Raw genomic sequence first — 21,618 nt, forward strand, 5'->3', positions numbered from 1 at the left:
AAGAGCCCTTTCCACCCCAGTCACCATGACACCTGCTTTAGCATTTTCTCAGGGGCTCTGTGTGCTTTGGTTAGTAGAGGAGGCAGTGGTTTCAAGAGGCAAATGTCCTTAGGCCGCTCTCCCTATGCTACGTTAGAATCTGCTCAGAAACTAGGGTGCGTTCACCTGACTTAAAAACAAATCTGGGGGCGCCTGGGTGGCTCAGTTGGTTAAGCGACTGCCTTCGGCTCAGGTCATGATCCCAGAGTCCTGGGATCGAGTCCTACATCGGGCTTCCGGCTCAGCAGGGAGCCTGCTTCTCCCTCCGACACCTCTCCCTTCTCATGCTGTTTCTCTCTCTCTCTCTCTCTCTCTCTCCCTCCCTCTCAAATAAATAAATAAAAATCTTTAAAAATAAAAAATAAATAAACAAAAATAAATCTAAAGATAGTAACTCGGGGAGAAATGGATATTAAAAACTCTGTACTGTGCTTAGGGATGTATGTGGCCCTCTGCACCCCCTTGGTCACTTAGAAGCTATGTGACTTTGGGCAAATCACTATCCCTCTCTTTGCCTCACTTTTCTTCATCAAATAGGGGTAATACACCTCTTCCCTGGCTTGTTGTGAGGATTCAGTGAGGGAAGGAGTGTGGTGCTTGGCACACAGTGTAGTCTCAGCAAAGGCTCACTCCCTGTTCCTCTGCCCCGTGTGGGCTCCCAGCAGACAGAGCACAAACGTAAGGCAAAAGATGCTGCGGTGGGTGGCCAGAGGCAGGGCAACTCAACTCTCCACCCCAAATGCACAAAGTGACCCTGAGATTCAGCTATTCGTTCTATAACAGGCACTCGATAGTACTTGCCTTACCGATGCTGAGCCCACACTGGGAGCTGGGGACACAGGGACAAATGACACCTTGTCTCTGCCTCCAGGAAGCTGGAAGACTTGTGGGAGGGGGGACATCTACTCAGTGGGGTCCGGGTGAGAAAGGGTGACAGAGGGCCTGGACAGGCCCTGCAGAAGCCTCCTAACCCAAGCTGAATTGGCCTGGAGGAGGGGGCAGCAGAGCTAAGATGAGTAGGTGAAGCTGGAAGGAGTCTAGGTAGAGGACTCCGCATGCGTGCAAGTGCAGAAAGGAGAGAGAGGAGAGGAATAAGCCAAGGGACACGGGGGTTGGGCTTGGGACTGGTGTCTGAAGACAGAAGGGCACCTATTTCACAGGCAGGGCAGCGCAAAGATGATTGCTGAGCAGTTGGCAATCACACAGCCCAGCCTAGAGGTTCATCATTTTGATCTCCCCGGGAGATCCCAGGTCTCTGGGGGGCGCTTGAAGCCCGGCGCTGCATTAAAACTATTCCTTTGGCTCCGCCGGCATCGGACCTGCGTGCTTCTCTGTGGCCAGTCGCTAGGCAACGGGCCCCGCCCACAGTTGCTGCCCGCCCGCCCCCTCCTGGCGGCGCTCTGACAGTACATCCGGCGTCAGGCAATGCCCGCCAGCTGCCTTCCAGAACATTCTCCTAGCTTATAGCCAAGCCTCAGTCGTTAGGGATGAGTAGTGCTGCTGCTGGCTCCGTTTCTCTCTTCCCATACTTTTCTGCCTGGACCTGGCAGACTCTACTCCTGCAAGACCGGGCTGGGCCAGCCTGTTAGGAGAGGAGGCTAGAGAGGTGGGCAGACAGACTGTGTTGAAGATGTTGGCCCCAGAGCAGTAGGGAGCCATAGAAGGTGTGTGAGCAAGGTAGCAACATGTGCAGATCTGGTGTTTCAGTGCTCATGCCACTGCTGCTGAAGGAGAGCCTGGAGGAACAGGGCATTCAGGGAGCACAGACTGGATTGACTGGGAAGGCTACAGAGAGCAGGGGTCCAGTGACCCCTCCGAGGTAAGCAAGCATGGTGAGAACAAGCTGGGGCTATCAGAACTTGGGCTTCACACTAGGGGTAAGGGAGGAAGGCAAGTCTCCAACCCTGCCCCACGGTTGTCTTTTCACCCCGTCTGGCAAGTTTCCAGGAAAGATGCTAGACTCCAGAGATTCATCAGATCACAGGCCTGGAGGAGAACTGAGCAATTGTCCCCTCTGTGGAGTCCTGCGGACATGGGACTCCAGCAACAGGACACTGCCCTTCTCAGCAGGCCAGAGCTTCCAATCTCAAACCCCACAGGCTAAATAAACATCCTGTGTCCTTGCATTGGTCTGGAATGTTTTTTTTTTTTAAAGATTTTATTTATTTATTTGAGAAAGAGAATGGTAGAGAGGGAGCATGAGAGGGGGGAGGGTCAGAGGGAGAAGCAGACTCCCCGCCGAGCAGGGAGCCCAATGTGGGACTCGATCCCGGGACTCCAGGATCATGACCTGAGCCAAAGGCAGTCACCCAACCGACTGAGCCACCCAGGCGCCCCCTGGTCTGGAATGTTATGGAGTCCATGTGGTCAGACTCTCATACCTCTCTGCGTGCATTGATCAGAAATATTTTAATGCAGCTTGGCTGAAAAATCTTTCAAAACATGGAGTCTAAAATAAAACAGTGTAATGAGTAAGTAGGGGCACTAATCCAGCCTTACTTGGCCATACTGACAGGCCAGGGTCCAATGAGGTCAGGGGGAACGGGGCCAACTGGAAACCAGGGCTCCTGCAGTCCTGTGAACCCAGGGGCAGGACCAGCACTGTTGTGAGGGGAGGGCTGGGGTGGGAGGAGCTTCAGCTGCAAAACCAGGCTATTCCAAAATCACATCATCTGGTCCAGACTGAAGCCAATGCTGACCTACAGGCCTTGGCATACTTAGGTCAGCCCCACTGAAAGAACCGTCTGTAAAGCAGTAACTGAAACATTCCTAGGACTGTATCCTGCTCCAGTGCCTTCCAACAGAGCAGGCCCGGGCCCAGCCACCGCACTGATGTTGGGAGAACAGCCAAGTATCACTTCTCAGCGATCATCCTGCCACTTGTCCTGTAAGGGTGCTGGGACACCCGTGCCTATAGGCCAGGCAGGAAGCAGTTCGGCCTGTTTTCTTGACTGCCAGTCCTTCCCTGGACAGAGAACAAGACATGGTCTCTCACCCAGAATCCTTCACTCTAGTCCCCTACTCTGTGCAACCCCCTACTAGGAGTGCCTACTTTCACCTTCAAGATGGAGTTGAGACCCCAACTTCTCCAGAAGGTCTTCTCTGCCACCCCCACAGCTGGGTGAGGGAAACTAAAAGAAATCTTTATATTTTGGGTCTGCATCAGATTTCCTCAAAAGGTCTCCACTGCTTAAAAAAAAAAAAAAATGGTGATATACCCATAATAATGATAGTCAGAAATCTTAGTAGCCTGGCCCAAGCCTCTCGCTGGCTAACAGAGGCAAAGGGAGAGGGGAGGCAGGTTAGGGAGGGACTTGCCAGACCCCGACCTGACCCCTTACCCAACACCATCCTCCCAACAAGGATTTAAAGAGAGAATAAAACTTGCACGACAATTTCTACTGCTTATTTTATTTCAACAGTCTACTGTCCCCAGAGAAGAAACAGATACAGAGGTGATTTAGAAGCACCATTCTACTCTCTGAGAACAGCATCAGTGCTTTTTTTAAAGTTGGCAATCACTATAAAAATGTCAAAATAGTCAAACTTTAATAGATTTTTTTTTTTTAAAACAGAAATGATGCCTACAGTGGCTTGAACTTTAGGGAGGGGAGATGAAGCAGCCCCAGCGGTTAGAATGCTTAGTGAAGCCCCGTGGAGAAGGGGCAAGGGGCAGTGGCCAGGCAGCCCTCGAGGGACAGAGCAGCAGGGAGGGACGCTGCAGAACCGGCTGTCAGCGCCCGGGGCCCCGCTGCCCACAACGGCCCCCTGGATGTGTGGGGGCTTTGGTGTCTGTGCTGCCCCCAGCTGGGACCAAACAGAGGCAGAAGCAGAAGGCTGAAATAGATGGTGCCTCCTGTGCTAGAGTGGGGCCTGAGGAAATCAAAGACCGCACCTGGGAGTGAGTTTAACAGCCACACAACCCAGACTTGGTTAAATTCATTCCTAATGTGAGCTTCCACCAGCCCCGCAATCCTCAGAGCCCTGGCCCTCCCCTGCTAACCATCCTCCACACTCCTGGCCAATCCCACACCTCAGGATTGAGAGAACTTTAGAAATCGCCCTCCTCCCTCCTGTCTTGAAATGGAAATTAACTGCCATCTTATACCTACCACCATCCTTCCTTCCTACACACGGCCGAACGCGGACTCATTGCTGTAACACCCCCACGCCCCCAGCCCACTGGCCCCAGTGCCCGGGCCTAGTCGGACGGCTCCTGAAAGGGTGGCTGGCTGGGCTCACGGGGCGGCACCTCGGGCCCCTCGGTCTCCTGGTCCTGGTCGTCTGTGAAGGACAAAGAGGAGGGGCTGGATTTACAAAGAGGGGAATGACCTACTTTCAGAGATAGACTTTCTGTAAGGCAGTCTCACCATTCCCGGCCCCAGCGGAGAATGCCTTTGCCGTTCCTTTGCTAGGTGTCCGGACGCTGGCCACGAAGCCGGGGCCCCATGACACAGACTCCAGCTCACCCTCCAGCTCTGTTTGTCGCCAGCTGGGTGGCGGGAAGCAAGCTACCCCGCAGCTCTGAACCTCAGCGTCTTTCTGCCTCGCAACATCACGTCAGCAAGGGGATGATGGGAAACAGTACATAAGAACGAACACTAACGCCATCCCCGGGTTCAGGTTCTCAGAATCCCCTCCTGAGGTAGGCACCATCGGTCCACTTTGGCAGAAGGTGAAGCTGAGGCACAAGGAGTGCATGGACTTGCCGCGGGTCCCACAGCCACTAAGTGCTGGAGTCGGGACACCCAGGCTGTCTGGCTCCGCGGCCAGTGTGCTTTAAGCCACATACCATCTCTCCAGGCTGTGCACCCAGGCGTCTCACACACAGCAAGTGTGCAGTAGGCCTCACTTCCTTTCCCTGAGGAACCTCAGGGAAGGACTGCAAGGGAAAAAAAAATCCTAGAACCTTTAAAGCTGCAAGAGCCCTCAAAAGGAAACCGAAAGCGTTTTTACATCCGAAATGTGCGTGGACTGTCACAGTAACTCTGTGACAGGACCCATTTTACAGACGAGAAGACAGGCCTAGCTCCCTCCCGGTCTGACTCTGCAGCGTGGCCCGGGGCAGAAGGCCATCCCTAGCGGCCCCAGCCCGGCCCCAGCCCAGCTCCAGCTGCTGCTCCAGGCTCCGCACGCTCCTTCCCTGGCCAGAGAGGCCCAGCCGAGCCAGAGAGGCCTGGCCCCACTGGTCTCCTGACCGCACTGCGTGCCAGCACCCCACCCACCCCCCCTCCCCCGCCGCACCTCTGCCCGCAGGCGCTGATAAGGGGAGGGAATTAGCATCGCAGCGGGAGCCAGACAGGTTCTGTTGAAATCTGAGCGCTGCCATCTGCCATTTACATATGCGAGACCCTCTCTGGGTTCCACTGGTTTTCTCACCTGAGACTGGGGACCCCCTCTCTCAGATGCTTGCATATGGAATAAAGGGAGGGGTGTAGGGCAAGAGTTCATCCCAGGGCCGAGTGCGGCCCTTCTCTCACTTCAGATTAGGCCCCCTGCCTCCAGAAAGTCTTCCTGGCTCCCCAGAAGCTGGCGGACGGGAGCCCCACTTACCAGCGGTTTCCCTGTCTGTATCAGACGGGACAGCGAGAGAGAAGGAGGCCGGCGGCGGGGGCGGCGGCAGCGGTGGCAGGAAGTGGAGCGCAGACAGGAAGCCCGGCGGGAGAAACTGAGGCTGCGGGGTCGGCGGCGGTGGCGGCGGCGGCGGGTAGTAGCTGGGCTGGAAGTCTCCCACTGGCTCGGGCACCTGCGGGGCACACACAGCCCACAAGCCAGAGAGGGAGAGGGCTAGCCAGACAGCCTGGTCAAATGGGTTCTCAGGCTCCTCAATGGGGGGCTCCCCAAGGGGTAGATTCACCAGTGTGGCCCCCACACCTGGGGACAGGGTGTTTGGCCAATACCCCCCAAATGATTGGAGGCAAGAAGAAATCCAGACACATCTCAGGTGAGCCTGGGGAACAGCCACACAGTCACACTGAGCCCTTTTGTATATGCACAGATCTGGGACCTCCATCTACCCTCATGACCCCAGGAGGGAGGTTCTAGTACCCTCCTCATGATAATGATGGCACACAGTGTCCATGAGGGGCAGCTTCGGGCCCAGGGCCACAGGGCTGGTAAGCAGCAGAGGCAGAACTGGATCCGTCTGTCGGACTCTACTGCTCCGTGCTGGGGAAGGTCCGAATGCATCCCAAACCCCTGTGGTCCCTTTTCCTGATACAGCTAAGGAGTTAGACTCTATAGGGTCGGGGGGCCTTTGGAGGCCCTATTCCAACACCACAGAAGAGCTGGGTGCAGTGCAGCCGTTCCTGAGGGAAGGGCAGCTGGGGAGCCAGCAAAGCGACTCCGGTGGGCAGCCCTCTGTGTGGCTGCCCCTTCTTCCGAACATGGAAGCCACACTTGTGCCACGGGTCGCTAAGGCTGGAATGGGGGCGTCTGGAGGGAGGACTACACGGCTTAGCACTGAACAGACAAAGACATGAAAGCAATAAAAAATCATAATGAATTTCAGATGTAGTTCCTCTTATTTACTTCTGCATCCAGAAACTTCAGAGCACTTTACAAGCTGTGTTCTGGAGAACCCTAGTGTCCTATAAGATATTTTATGTGCTTTCAAAAGTGTTCTTTGACAAAGGAGTTTGAGAAACCCCACGCACTACCCCCACATCGGTGAGTCACACAAGAGCACATTAAAGCCCTGAGGCAGTCTGCAAAAATCTCTTTAGATTAACCCAGCATTTCCTAACAAGGAAGAGAAGAAAGCCCACCTTCAAGTATCTACTACGTGCCAGGCCCCGTGCCAGGCCCTTTCCAGGCATTACAGCTTCTTCAATCTGTCAACGGCCCTATGAGATAGGTACTCTTTCCCCTACTGCCAGAGTGAGAACCTGAGTCAGACCCTCAGAGATTAGATGGCTTCCCCAGGTCGTTCGGCTAGCTAACAGTGGAGGCAGGACTGGATCCCAGGTCTGTCCAACTCTGAGCTTGTGCCGTCTTATGGGAAGAGAACAGACGAAGTGAAGAAGCAGCAAATGGGACAGGGGCAGGAAGACGAGGCTGAAGACATCTCTGGGGAGTATCTCAGAGCCCAGGCAGGGGCAGCGGGACAAGGATGAAAGCAATTCATAGGCTCTTGGGTTTGAAAGAGCATCAGAAATAAATGCCTGATCCTCTATCCAGACGAGAAGGGGGTAGGAAGGGGGATTATTAGTGCTTTAATTCCAAGCGGCTCAGCCAAGTCTCTCCCTGGATCACAGCTCCTGCCTGGGGCCTGTGGTGGCAGCTCAGGCCCAGATAAACCAACTGAGATCACACTCTTAACAAAGGCCGTCTGGCAAGCCTGTCAATCAGCGCTCTACCCTGGACGCCAGGCTCCATCCGAGCTTCTGTGTGAGCAGACGGTGGGTGCATGCTGCACTTGGCCAGAGCCCGCTCTTTGTGTGAAGGCTGGAGGCACTGTGCTCTCCCTGGACTGCAATGGGGTGGCCAGCACCCATAGAGTTCAGGTGCGGCGGGGGTGGTGGTGAGAGCCAAGGGCCATGTCTCCTCTGCCTCTGCATGACAGACATACCTTGGGAAGGAGAAAGTGAGTCCCAGACTTGGGGTGAATGCTGTTACTGACCAGCTACGTAATTTGAATACCAGGCCCTCCCTCCCCAGTTTTGTGACCATAAACGAATACCTAACTTCTCTGAGTCTTCTTCCTCTACTCTATAGTAGGGTAATACATCATACCCTGATGGCTCTCATAAGGGTCAGTAGGCACCCTGGAAATTATCAAGACCAGTGGTTTCCAAACTCTTTTCCCGTGAATCAATGGAAAATGACTTATGTAAAACTTTACAATGCCTAAAACAAACAGAAGAGATGCTGCTGGGGCTGCAGCCGGGGTGGGGACCCAGCGCCCTGTGTGCCTGACCTGTGTGGACACATCTGGGAGGGCATCCCACTGGCTCGGCTCTGCAGCTAAGACTCTCGGTTGGTATGTAAATGTCAAGCGTTCCTCTTTCTTTTCAGTCACTTTCCATATTAAACAAGGAAGCCTGCCCTGTCCTCACTCTTTCCTACCCTCCCCGCAAGAGAAACATCTCTCTAACACCCAGGTTAGGCTTTCCGCTCTGAGAGAGCGAGGAAAGGTAATGGTGGTCTACGTTGCCATGAACGTGAGCTACATTAGAACCGACCTGCCCCACAGGTCCAGCCCGAAGGGGACAAGTCAGGACTAGTTACCCAGGGCTCTGACTATCCTGCAGCCCTGACCGGCCTCAGGGTTGCCAAGAGGTCTGGTCTGGAAGGAGCTGGTAACCAAGGCCACAAAACCTGTTCACCCGACTTGTACCTCACACAACAGGGACGGCCTGACTCTTCCTTACTCAGTATTCAAAATTCCAGGCTTAAAGAGCACAACAGTTAGTAAAGGACCACTGATCTTACAAAAAGATTAAACCTCATCCATTCTTTCAACAAATATTCCCTGAGGTGACAGGTGTTTGGGGGAAGGTTTCCCTAATTCTTCACGATTAAGCTTCAATTCCTCCTGAAAGGTGCCTGAAGTCTCAAGTGGCCCATACCTTTGGGCAGGGGACCTACGTCTGCTCCTGGCTCTGCCCTCAACAGTGTGGTGCCAGGACAGTGAGACTTCCTTCCTGGTGCCCAGCAAAATGAAGCACCCTTCCGGCCCCAGCATGCCGTGAGTCCAGGCTAACGGTCACTCACTCAGTCAGTGGTACCGCGCAGGCTGCCCCCAGGTTTATCCGAGCTATGTCTGCATTCCTTCTTGCCTGATCCCCCAGCTCTGAAAAGTACATGCCACAGCCCAGACAGCCAGGCCAACCCATTTACATGCGAATGGACCTGCCTACATGTGTGCACTCTGAGAGGTGAGCACTGCACACGGTCAATGTTGTGTCCGTCCTGCCAGTGCTCAGGGCCTGGCACAGACTGGCCCATCAGTTTGCTTCCTGGGACTGAGGATCCATAAGAGCAATAGGGCATCTGGGATAAGGAGGAACCAGGAAAGGAATGGAGATGGGACTTACCAAGGCACCTCCATGGAAGTGGCTGCAGGACACATGCCGGAAGCCCCGCTGCAGGGGGATCCCCGGAGTGGGGGATCCATCCTGGTAGCCCAGTGGGAATGGGCAGTAGGAATGCATGTTGGAGCAGCTGGGGTACAGCTTGGAAGGCTCTCTCTCCAGGTACTCGGACCCCACCACAGAATCTGAGCTAATGCTCAGAGGGAGCCCTGAAAAGGTAAGCAATGAAGGAAGTGTTAAAAACACACAGGGCTAGAGAAAAGAGCATCACATCACCGTACAAAGGTAGCAGCACAACACTCAAAGCCACTTACAAAGAATTCCCATGTCCATTATGCTTTTGATCTTCCCTGCTTTTTAAGCCATTCAGCCATGTCCCACTGCTCTTAGAAAAAGTCCTTGGCACAGGCATAAAGCCTCATGAGGGCTAGTTCTTGCCTCCACTCCAGCCTCCTCACACACTATAACCTAGCAGCTTCTCCTTTCCCATCAACCTCAAGGCCTTTGCAGATGCTGTTCCCTCAGTTTAGAAGGCTTTTCCCCCCTTACCCCACTGTGCCTCAGTAAGTCCTCAGTACTCAGCTCCTACTCTTCCCTCAACCACAACTAAACCATCAGTTATTAGAACTCTATACATTGATTTGCGTGATTCCTTGATCGGCACTGTCCCTCCCACAAGGACAAGATCCTTGAAGGCAACAAAAGTGACTTTTCCCCTTTCGGTTCTTCGTCACTAGTGTTGGGGCACAGTTAAGTACTCAGTCCCTGTTGAGATGGAACAGAGAAAGGCCCTGTGTCCATGGAAAGGTATCTTCTAGAATTGCTGTTTCAGGTCTGCCTTCCCCCTCTAGTTTCCTGGGGACCTAAATTTTCCTAGAATGTCCCAGAAGGCAGAAATGGCCTTCAGAGAACATCCAGGCCAATCCCCTTAGCATAGAGGGGATAGACTGCCACAGAAGGAAGGAGCTTGCCTAAGGTGACTGAGCAGTCTCCCGGCCTCCTGTGCTCTTTCTACCACACTGCCATAGAGAAAACCAAAAAAAAAAATCATGTGTCTGCAACCAAAAAGAGCCTCAAATCTGTATGTGACTTGAAACTGTACTTTTAATACTGAAAACCACCAAAACATAAGGAACCATGTAATTTATGCATATGGTGGGAGGGGTGGAAAAAGAGGTAGTATCAAGACACCAACCGTTCTCCAGTGGGGCGCAGAGAACTGTCTCATTCCCACTCCTCGCTAAAGGGCGGAAAAGGGTGCGCAGGCGCATTGGGCCAGGGCCCTTCCAAAGGAAGTTGGCTGGGAGGAGCCGCCAACGGCCGGAAAGGGAAGAGTGCGCAGGCGCAGTCATCGTTGCGCAGGCCCGCCCACACGGGCGTCTGGAAGAAGGCGCCACCAGCCCAAGAAAAGGGCGGGAAGAAGTGCGCAAGTGCAGTAGGGCCCATCTCGTTAGGGCGTCTTCCCGAAGGGGAAGCCACAGCCAAAGGGATTGGGGGCCATTTTCTTTCTCCCAAGACAGAAAGGCAAGAAGCTAAATGTTAAAAGCCGTCAGAACCACCCATTCCTTTCTGGCTCTCTTTTTACCTTTTTGGAAAATGGCCCCAAACCCAAATCTCTATTTAGAGAACAGTTTCCCACAGCAAGAGTACCTCTGAAAGCATTTACCCCACCCCACCCCAAGGGCCCATCCCGGCACGATCCCGGGTGGCCTGGGCCGCCAGCGTGGGGCACAGGGAGGCTGCAACCCAGAGAGGCATCCCAGGTGGGGCGAGGCCACGCGGGGCCCGGGAATCTTACCGAAGTCGGCGAATGGTGGGCTGGGCACGGGCCGCATTGGCCTGCGCAGCTCCAAGCGGCCGGCGTAGCCCTTGCCTGCGTCCTCCGCCCCGAGCTGGGGCCCCACGGAACCGGGCATGGCCACGGTGGCTCGTTCGCTCAGCCCCACGTGGCCGTGGCCGCCCAGAACTGGCTGGAAGGCACTCGGGCCCGGGCTCGGGCCCCGCGGGGGCCTCTCCGGGAAGCCCGCGGCCACGCGGCACGCCGGGCCTACCTCCCGGTCTCCCGAAACTGCCAGCGGAAGCAGCTGGCGGAGGCTTGAGCCCGGGGCGGCGGCCGCAGCCCCAGACAACAGCTCCGGCCCGTGCGCGCCAAGGGCCATCTCCTGCTCCTCCTCGGAGGCCTGCTTCTTCAGCACCTTCTGCGCTGCCATAATCTTCTGGCGCTCGGTGATCAGGTAGCACTTCTCGCAGGTGCACTGCTTCCAGCGGCACTTGCCCGCGTGGCCCTTGACCGGCACCAGGAAACCATGGTTCCGGCACCGCGAGCACTTGGGGGTACGCAGCATCTTGTCGGCCAGCTTGGCAGGGTCTGCCTTCGTAGCACAACCGCTACCTCTGGAAGCTGCGGAGCGAGTGCAGCGAGGACGACTGGCGCCCCAGAAGTCTCTGGTGCTGGGGACTTTGGATACATTTGTAACAAAGTGGTTCTCAGTAAGTCCCGGGAGCTGCACGGGACCCTTGCATTTTCCCTCCTTTTTTGAAGTGCAGAATTTGGAGACTGTGTGTCCTGGTTAATTACATGCAAGGGATTGGACTGAATAAGTTCTTCATGGAATGCTATTGCATGTCAGTCATCTGGGTTATCTGAAGTCTTACCCATTTAATTTTCCAAACTTTCTGTTCCCGCCACCCCATAGACAGAAGATATTTTTGTAGCTTCAAAAGAGGCGGAGTGATAGTCAACGGTCCACAAATTTAAAGCTCCAGAAGTATGGAGCTCTCAGTAAACCCATTCCAGGAGAAAAGCATCCTAAGAGGCAAACCGTGCTTCTCCTTCCAAAAGTTGCTGCTTCTGCTGAATTTCATTTCTCTCCCCTGCTGAGAAGCAGCAGCTCACAGTGATGCTTCCAGAATAGTCTCAAGAGCTCAGGGCAGTGTGATAGTTGCTCAAGGGTGTGCCCTAATAGCAAGTTTTGTTGGTATAGAAATGCATTTCTGGCAAATGGTGCATTGCTGTTGCTGATGCCTTCCAAAGTAAAGCATACTTTAGACAAGGTATTTTAGCATGAGCTTTTATCATTCTTACTTTGCCATGAATTTAGTTATCCCTGTAAAGCAGCCCAAATTCTGGGTCATTTGAAAACTGGCACAAACTTCATAGTTTTCCAATGCTACTAAATTAATTCATTTTCTTGATAGAAATGTATGACACTCTGAGGTCTTTTTTTTTTTCCAGGTCCAAAAAATGGGGAAAAATGGATCACTAACACCTACGTTGAAAAGCTTATAATCATAGGATCAGTTATCTTTAAGGAGGTAGTTACACTTAAAACCTTGCTAAAATGTGTGTGTTTTAAACTGACCTCTTTCTGAAATTTTCTGTCTGGTAGCAGAGTGGCAGAAGCGAGGCCCGGTGTCCACCTTGATTTTGCAGAGCTCTTGGTTGCGGCTGGCTCCTTTGCGCTTCTCACCAGCGGCCTGACAATGGGGAATGGTTGCAATTCTGAGGCTGATTAGAAACCCAGAGCTGAACAGAGGTTTGTAAAGCCCTTTTCTGCTTTAAAGAAATATATTCCTCATTTTAATAAGAGGGCAAAAGTATACGCTTCCTGTATTATCTGGCCCTTCAGGGATTTCACTGGTAATTTTACATCCATTTAGAGAGATCTAGGTTTGTCTCTGCTTTGCTCTAACACCCTCTATCTTAGTTTTTGATTTAAAAAATATGGTCCTGTAGATAAAAGGACAGGAAAGCTCGTTTTCTGACTCTACCAATTCAAAATGTCTAATTTTTTCACTGAGAAGTTCAGTGAAACGGTGCTTAAAAATCATAGTTACAATACTGCTGTCAAAAAATCTGGGGCATAAGCTGCATTGTTTCATGATAAGGTCATATTCTGCATTATCAAATTTAAATTTTAACATCAAATAACATGGAAGGATGAGACCAAAAAAAGAAAACTACTCTCATTTACATTTCATGCTTGACCACCCACGCTCTCTTCATTTTCCTATTAATGATTTAAAGGAAAATCCTATTCAAAGCCAACTATTTGAATTAACATATTTTGGCCTTGTTAACTACAAAATGCTTCCATATTTACTTCATAGCTTTAGGAGCAAAATATACCCAAGGTGATGTGAATTTGCATCATGCTTTGACAACATTAATAAACAACCATATATCTTTTTAATCAGTAGTCACATTATAAGATGCAAAAACCCCAGGGTTTAAACAGTAAACAAATCTAAGAAAAAAAAAAAAGACTAGTTTATTTCTGTCTTCCCTGGAAAGTCTCAATTTATGTAGGTAAATTCCAACAGAGCTTTATTTATTTCACTCTTGGAAATTCAGGCAAATTGATAGTTTTGTTTTATTTTGTTTGATGACTGATTACTTCTTAGGCTGCTGCTTTTTAAAAGAAATATATACATTTCTTTGAATTGTTACTTCTTTAGATTGTTATATACCATTCTTTAAATTCTTAAAAATGATGGTAAAAGTGAAAAACTGGAAGTCATAAAAGGATGGGAGTGCTTTAGTGGACCCTATAGTAGACCCCTTTTTTTCCCCCATACCTAAACCTTAGGATATTTATGTTTAAGAAAGTCTGCATCCTCTTAAGCAGTGGTTTATAAAATAACAAGTCATAGAAGCTGAGGAATCACCAGTTTGACTAATGAACCACAAAGGGGCTGGTTGGTGGTCATATGTGACTCCAGCTTCGAGGCTCCTTTTCTCTCGAAGTCCCAGGTTTCCTGTCTTGAATAATGCCTCCTCTTTTCAGTGATATGTTTGCTATTGGTACTGTTTAATTTATATTCACTGTAAAGAGTCTTGTATTATACAATGCATGGAGGTATCATTTACAATCATTAAATATTGCATGCACTGTAATGCTTCCTTACTGGGAGTACACAAGAGTAAGGAAGGGCTTTTTTGCCCATAGCTTCTTTCCCCTAACAGTTATAACCCAGATATCTGCTATCTTCCCTTTCTTCAGGTTCTCTCCAGTGAGCAATGAAAACTTTATTGAAGATTTTGTAGGGGATGGAGGAGAGGATTTACATGACACATCCTAGAGCAGATGCTTTAAAATCCTGCCTTAGCATTTCTGTTCTCTCAACATCCTACTCTGCTGTGCCATATCCACTGGAGAGAAACTGGTCTGCCCCCCAGCACCCCCCCAGCCCCCCAGACTCTCTAGCTTCTTTCTCCTTTCTTGATTTTTTGGGGAGCTCTGTAACAGCTGTGACTATCTTATTTTCCTTTATGTCTAGCACAAAATAGACATTCAGTAAATATTTGAATGTACAAATGGCTCTTGCCTCCCTCTCCTGCCAATGTCGAAATTTTCTCATCGCTAATTGGCACACTAAATCAGCTTGGCTTCAGCAACTCTCCCCAAACATACAAAACAGAAAGCCCACAGTGAACAGGACCACTCTCCCGACAAGCAGAATTTGCTGACCAACTTTGGTTCCTTGAGCTCACCCCAACCCCTAATGGTTTACTAATAGTAATAATACCAGCCAGCACTTAGTGTTTCTGTATGCAGTAATTCTTCGGTTCTTTGTGTGTATTCATGCATATAATCCTCACAACAGTCCTCTAAGGGAGGTGCTGTTGTTTTCACCCCCCACTTTACACATGAAGAAACTGAGGCCTAGAGAAGTAATTTGCCCAAGATTTTCCAGCCATTGAGTGGCAGATCTATGATTCAAAACCAGGAAATCTATCCTCAAAGTCCATATTCTTAACCATATATCTGCTATTTCAATATTTCTTCTAAACAAACACAGTGCTCTCCCCAAGAAAGCTTTGGTTGATGAATAGGAATGTTTGTCTTATTACATACCCATTACAGTTGGGGCAAAGGGGGTGAAGCTGGTGGCAACCTAGGGAAGCTTCCTTTGATGCCCTGCTTGGTTGCTTTCCACCACCCACAGCCAACATTTATTGAATGCCAACTATGTGCTAAGTATAAGAGACACAGAAGTAAATAAAAAATCAGGATCCTTACCTTTAGGCATATATTCTAGCTGGCAAACCAGACAGTAAACAAATAATTCCAAATGAAAGCTGGGGAGTCGCGGTGGCAGAGAGAACCAGGATGCTATAGGAACCCATGTGAGAGCCTAACCTGGATCTAGAGATCGGCTCCCAGGGCGCCTGGGTGGCTCAGTTGGTTAAGTGTTCGACTCTTGATCTCAGCTCAGGTCTTGATCTCAGGGTCGTGAGTTCAAGCCCCGTGTTGGGCTTGATGCTGGGCATGGAGCCTGCTTTTAAAGGGAAGGGAGGGAGGGAGGGGAGGAGAGGAGAGGAGAGGAAACGGAAAAGGAAAGGAAAAAAAAGAAAAGAAAAACCAGCTCCGTTGAGGGGTTGGTTTCCCTGCTGAGGCTGAAAGGCCGAGTAGGAACCAGTCAGGGACAGGAGCAGGAAACGGGTGTCTCAGACAGATGGAAGAACATGTTTGAAGGCCTGCGGTGCGGTTCTAGTACAGTGGAGTCAGGACTGGAGAGAGAGAAGGTATAGAAGTTAAACAGTAGCCAGATCATGGAGGGAGTCCTTGAGGAGAAATTATGGGTGTCACTCTCTAAGATTAAGGAGAAGAAATGACATGGTGGAGGCAGGCCAGAATGGAACCCACATATCCCGACATGTCCCTGACCTTGGTTTTTCTTTCAGAAAGGAGGACAATAAGTAACTAGGACTCACACAGGTATTACAAGATGAAAAGGAGTTGAGCATGGTTTTCTTTGGGGCGGCCTTTGCAGGTGGAGCACACACCCATGGCTCGCCATGGCCCTGGACTCACACTGTGCTAGCCCCTTGATTCTCCTAAGCCCGCAGCCCTGTTCGCTGGTTCACATGACCCCCTCCTAGGAATCTCCTTAGGAATCATAAAACAGCAGTGAGGGAAGACAAAAGAGTGACAGAAAAATAGAACGAGATGAACTCAAACAGGAAAGCAGTTGGAGAGGTTTTGTAGGTAAAGACTAAAAGACGCGATCCTGTGGAACAAACAAAAAGTATACAATCTGGGCAGAGAGGGCGTACTCAAAGTGGTACAGTTAACTGAATTAGACCCAGTAGCACGGACATTTGTTTTGTTTTCACTTGCTAACTTGATGAAAAAAATATTCTTACACACAGAAGCTTTCACCTGTAACTGCGACAGGTACTGTCAAATTTCTATAAATTTCAAGAAATTTTTTGTCTTAAAAGATGAGAGGCACATGTCCCTATAAATACATTGTTAATAGGGAATAATAACCTTAATCTCTCTCTCCTTTAGTAACATGCAAATTTGGTTTAACACAACATGCATGAATTTAACGCCAATATATGCAAGGCACCGTTCCTTGATAAAATGAGAGTCAAAAGAAGAAAGGAGCAAAGAAAATTAAATTTAATCTTTCTCTATGTGTATGTTCCTTGTCTAGTTTTTTAAAACAGTAAATTCTTACTTACCCAAAAAACAAAACAAAATAAAACACCCAGAATTTCCCCGACTTCTGCTTCTATGAGAAGGGCAAGCAGAGATCAAGAATTGCTCTTTCAAGAGACCTTTTCATTTTATGTCACAGCATCAGTACAAATTCAGTCCATACTGTAAGTAAATGGCAAGAAATAATTGCTTTAGAGACAGGCAAACCGGGTGAGAACCTGGTCACTACTCATTTGCTGTGTTACCTTGGCTAGGTCACTTAGCTTCTTTGTACCTCAGTAGTAGAAGCATTAGTAATATTTGTGTAATGTGCTTCGAATTCTAAAGTATCCCACATTTATCCCATTTAATGATATTAATATATAATGAATGCATACAGCTTTGCAGGTGGAGGGGTTCAGAACAAGTCTCCCCAAAATGTACTACTTTGGCATGTGAACTATTTTGAGCTGAAAGCAATCAAGATCCTGCAGGCTTAAGAGAAATTTTCTACCCTTCCTTAAATACCTAGAAGAATCTAAATGGAGGGGTTTTGCCAGAATAAGAGTTACTATCAGAGATAAGTTTTATCTGAATGACCCATCTGTACGGCAGGGCAAACATCTAATTATTAATCTGTTCTTATTGCCCTCCTCCCTTTTGAAGCCCCAGGCCCCTACCCCATTCCTTAGCTCAAGATGGCATATATACTTCATTTAACTTTTCCATTATTGAACCCCTCATATACCTGAGCGTTCCCATACATACAAAATTAAATTTGTTTTTCTCCTGTTCATCTGTCTCATGTCAATTTACTTCTTCAACCAGCCAGAAGAACCTTTGAAATGTAGGCATGGTCTCATTTAAATCACAGAACAACATCTATAAGGGAGGTACTTTTGTTATGTCCATTTGACAGATGATAAAATCAAGGCTTAGGGAGGTTAAGAAATATCTTCCCAAAGGTGTACAGAAGTGACAGAAACATGTGTGAATAGCTTCCAAGTCTGTTCACTCAACCGTTATGCTCTCATTGCCATCATTTAGTTATTTCATTTACTTTATACTCTTTTATAAAATAAGATCTCCGACTCTTGCAGGATTATAATGCATTTACAATGCCCAGCACAGTGTCTGGTATCTGGCACATGGTTAGCATGCATTACATGGTACCAAAGAGAAGGCAGGGCAAGGGAATGGGGAACGAAGAGAAAGAAATAGTATCCCCACCTCCAGCCAGGACATTTGATTCAGCCGCTCAGCCTTTCCGGGTGGCTCCAGGCTCTCCAAGCATAGATGAAACCTGAGCTAATACCATAGCTTTACCCCCATGTGGCTGTTGAACACTTTGAAGTGTGGTCAGTCCAAATTAAGATGTGCTAAAAACATAAAATACACACCAGATTTCAAAGACATAGTATAAAAAAGAATGTAAAATATCTCACTGATAATTTTGTATAGATTATACATTGAAATAATGATATTTTGAGTATATTGAGTTAAATGACATACTGTATTTTAATGTGGTTTTTCACTTTTTCAGTGTGGTTACCAGAAAATTTCAAAATGCATATATGTCCCTACATTGTATTTCTACTGGACAGCACTGAAAGAGAGATTTGTCTGTGCAGGCCTTCTTCTACTTCCAAAGAGCAGGTTTTTAACAGTAGCTCCGATTCAAGCTGTTACACCACTGTCATGCATAGTAGGCCACTTGGACAGGTCCCTTCCTCATGTTGGTGAGATTACCTTCACTAACTTGAATTTACTCTTTGTCATTTAGGGTCTTTCTAATGGAACCGAAACTCTGTCTCATGCTTTAGAATTGGAAATATTTATCTATTAGAAGATGTCAACTAGAAGAGTCTAATAAAACTCTGGATTTCATTTTGAATCTTGAGATGCATTGATGTTATTTTTATAGGAATGTTTTCATATTTATCTTGTTAGGTATAAATTACTAGTAAAAAACTCTGCAAACTAGAAAAGAAAGAACGTCATTATATACTAAGGTTACACCATTCCTGAGATACACAGCCCTTTAGATTCTAAGATCACAACCAGAGGGCATGGATCAATTATGTACATGCTGCTTGATAAGTGGAGTCCTTTGGACATTTAATATTGTTAAGAACTTTGGAAATTTAATAAAAAAATTATTTGATTTATGCCCTTCTCCCCTAGAACCCACCCTAGATAAACAATTGCTACCCTGGGAGCGCTAATGTTACTTTGCACAAATAACTCCTTAAACAAACAGAAAGGCATGAAGATTTGTTATGAACAGTTTTCATCTAAACATCTAGGGATTATTACCTCCCACAACATTTTCTTTAAACATGGTTAGACTTACTTAGTTTAATGAGTTTGGGGATTGTTGCCTTTTCCCCTGCAACTTGCCAGATAAATCAGAAATATTTATTTTCAGAGACAGTTTAAGGAACTCCATAATTCCCAGTCTGTTTAAGCTTTACAGTAAATCTCAGTTGAATGCCTGTCATTGTTTCCAATCTGGTCAAGCAAAAAGAAAAAAGGCATACAATTCATCAGAATAATTAGTTGATTGGGGTTAAATAATTCTAGGAATAAACATCTGACTCCCTGGCACATCATAAACCTCCTGGAGTGAGAAGGATTATAAATTAAATGTACAAGATTTAAAATCATCCAGATACACCCTGAACATTATTGCAGGCATGTGGGACACATTTAGATAAGTTAAAACCAAGTGCGGGTTTAGAGTTTAGCCATCTTTGATCAGTGGTTTACTAAAGCCTTACTGCTTTGGTGTGAGGAGCAAAGAGAGGAAGAGTGGCAACAGTGCCCCCTACTGCCTAATGGCCACCTCCCTTCCCTGAAACAAGTTTTAGGGATATTTCAGACATCTGGTACCCCAGGAGATAATAAAACTCTCCCCCCAAGTATAAGGAGGTCAGGAAGGAAAAAAAAAAAACAAAACTAACATTCATTGACGGCCTACATCGTTGCAAGCACTGTGTTGTCATTTAATTTAATGATAATATGAAGTTTATCACAAATTCAGGAAAGAATAGGATGAGGTTTATAGATAAACTGAGGTTCAAGAAAGTTAGATGACATTTACAGGATTTGTAGCTAGAAATGGAACGAGCCAGGATTTGGACCCAGGTATGCCTGGCTCCCAAGCCAGAGATTCTTACACTGTAGCATGCTAGCAGTGGCTGGAGGCCTTGGGCACGGTTGGGACTCAGAAAAGTGTCATGACCAGCCATCCTGATTTGCCTGGGACTGAGAGGGTTCTGGGGTCGCTGGACTTTCAGTGCTGCACATGGGAAAGTGGGGGGCAAACCGGGACAAGCTGGCTGCTCTAGCTAGAATTCAACTGAGTAAAGCACCAGGCTAGGAGGGGCAGTTTGGAAAAGGAGGGAGGCTGCCCAGCTGTGTCTGTCCTGTTCCTCTCTGTGGCCCAGGCTGCTATGCCACAGGTGAGCCATCTCTGTCCTATTTATTTGATGCTGTGACACATCCTGGGGCACTGTCAAAGAAGTTCACATTCCTGCCAGTTCTGGTTTCTTCGGTTCCCATCCTAAGTCATCAGTCAGTGGGAATTTAGTTAACTGAATAAATCATTCCCTCAAGTGGAGGGGAAATTTCTTAACATTGACAGATTTGTAGGCTTAGGTTTTGGTTTCCTTACATGGACTGCTAAAGCATTAAAGCCACCTTAGTCTATTTGCCTTGTTTAATTAGTTGAACACTGGTATAAGACTACAATAAGGACAGGAGTTCAGTAAGACTTGATTGAGAAAACCTGTATCTGCCTCTGGTCTCCTGATGGCCATCATCCTTACTTTGTGATTAGAATTTTATACCACCAATTAAAAAAAATGGTATAACATACATAAAGTGTCTAATGTTCACTAATCTTAAGTGTACAGCTTGATGAATTTGCAGAGTTGTATACACACCTACTTCCAGATAAAATATTTGATCAGAGAAACTTTAAGAAATCTTTGACCTCCCATCATCCACATACTGTGGTTTTCAAACTTTAATGAAGTTTAACGAAGAATCCACCTAAGAGAGCTTATTAAAATTGCATATTCCTACCCTCAGAGATTCTCATTCAGAGGGTCTGGGGTGTGATCTTAGATTTTAAATAAAGCATTCCAGGTGATCCTGACGCAGGAGGTCTATGGATCACACTTCTGAGAAATGCTGGCCTCCCTACAGCATAAAAGTCAAAGTGCTGAACAAGGTGTTAAGGTTTTGCCTAATTTGACCCAATTCTGTTTTTCCAGACTCAATCCTGGCTAGTTTCCACCATGTTGAATTACTTATCTCTCCTCAATAGTTCATATATTCCTGTTTCCCCTAACCTGGACTTACTGTTCCATCTACTCTATGTGACTGATGGACTTCTACTCATCCTTCAAGACCTAGCTATGTTGTCATCTCCTCTGGGAAGTCTTCTCAACCTCATGAGGCAGTATTAGTTGCTCCCCCATTGTTCATACAGAATTTTATTCAGACCCCTATTATACTACTTACCGTACAATGCTGATTTCTAAATCTCCTTGTTTAGAAATAAGCAGGAATATGTCTAGCTCTTTCTTAAACCCCTAACTCTGCACACGGCAGGGCACAAAGTGGGTGAATGAATGAATGTATGCTACTGATTTACACATGGAGTCACTTAGCTCTCATTTCCCAGGCCAATGAGACTGCAGTCTCCCTCAGGGAAGTGAGGGGTTTGGGCTCACTTCTGTGATCTCCAAAATTATGCCAGGGACTCAGTAGTCAATGAAAAAATACCTCATGAATGAAAATAATCAACAGACTCTCTGTCCCCCCAATTTAGTGAGTACCTCCATGCTTCCTAGGCCCTCACTGCAACTCTTGGCGGGAAACAGGAGTGGAGTGTGAGTGCTGGGGTTAGATGTCACATCTAACAGATGAGAGTGTTAGGCTAGAAGCCGCAGGACTGGCCTCCAACACCAGGTTCCTGGTTCTCTCTACCCATTCCCTCCACAGAACACTCTGTTGTCATGGAGACGACCATTGTCCTAAGTGGGCACAGTTAGGTGAGGACTCAAGAAAGGCCCCTCAGGAAGGCAACAGTGCATGGCGACTCT

At 48.1% G+C, this 21,618-nt stretch overlaps 1 protein-coding gene across 1 annotated transcript; it reads right to left on the reverse strand.

The window, feature by feature from the left end:
- Positions 1-3,362: 3,362 nt before the first annotated feature.
- DMRTB1 (DMRT like family B with proline rich C-terminal 1) lies at positions 3,363-11,434 on the reverse strand. The gene is made up of 4 exons (XM_028106799.2): positions 10,873-11,434; positions 9,078-9,283; positions 5,593-5,785; positions 3,363-4,323 (listed from the first exon to the last, which is right to left on the reverse strand). Exons 1-4 carry the CDS (start codon positions 11,417-11,419, stop codon positions 4,241-4,243), a joined length of 1,029 nt encoding a protein of 342 aa, XP_027962600.2. The 5' UTR covers positions 11,420-11,434; the 3' UTR covers positions 3,363-4,240.
- Between the last annotated feature and the right edge of the window lie 10,184 nt (positions 11,435-21,618).

Source organism: Eumetopias jubatus, unplaced genomic scaffold, assembly GCF_037043125.1.
Source record: "Eumetopias jubatus isolate StellerSeaLion01/CBP00866 unplaced genomic scaffold, mEumJub1_p1.0 scaffold_4, whole genome shotgun sequence".
Classification (NCBI taxonomy): Eukaryota; Metazoa; Chordata; class Mammalia; order Carnivora; family Otariidae; genus Eumetopias; species Eumetopias jubatus.

Bases quoted from the DNA above. Each gene is read 5' to 3' on its own strand.
- DMRTB1 (XM_028106799.2), bottom strand. From the start codon at position 11,419: ATGCTGCGTACCCCCAAGTGCTCGCGGTGCCGGAACCATGGTTTCCTG. The intron at 9,284-10,872 runs GTAAGATTCCCG...TTACCTTTTCAG, and splicing joins CCCACCATTCGCCGACTTCG to GGCTCCCTCTGAGCATTAGC. The intron at 4,324-5,592 runs GTAAGTGGGGCT...TGTCCTTCACAG, and splicing joins TACAGACAGGGAAACCGCTG to ACGACCAGGACCAGGAGACC.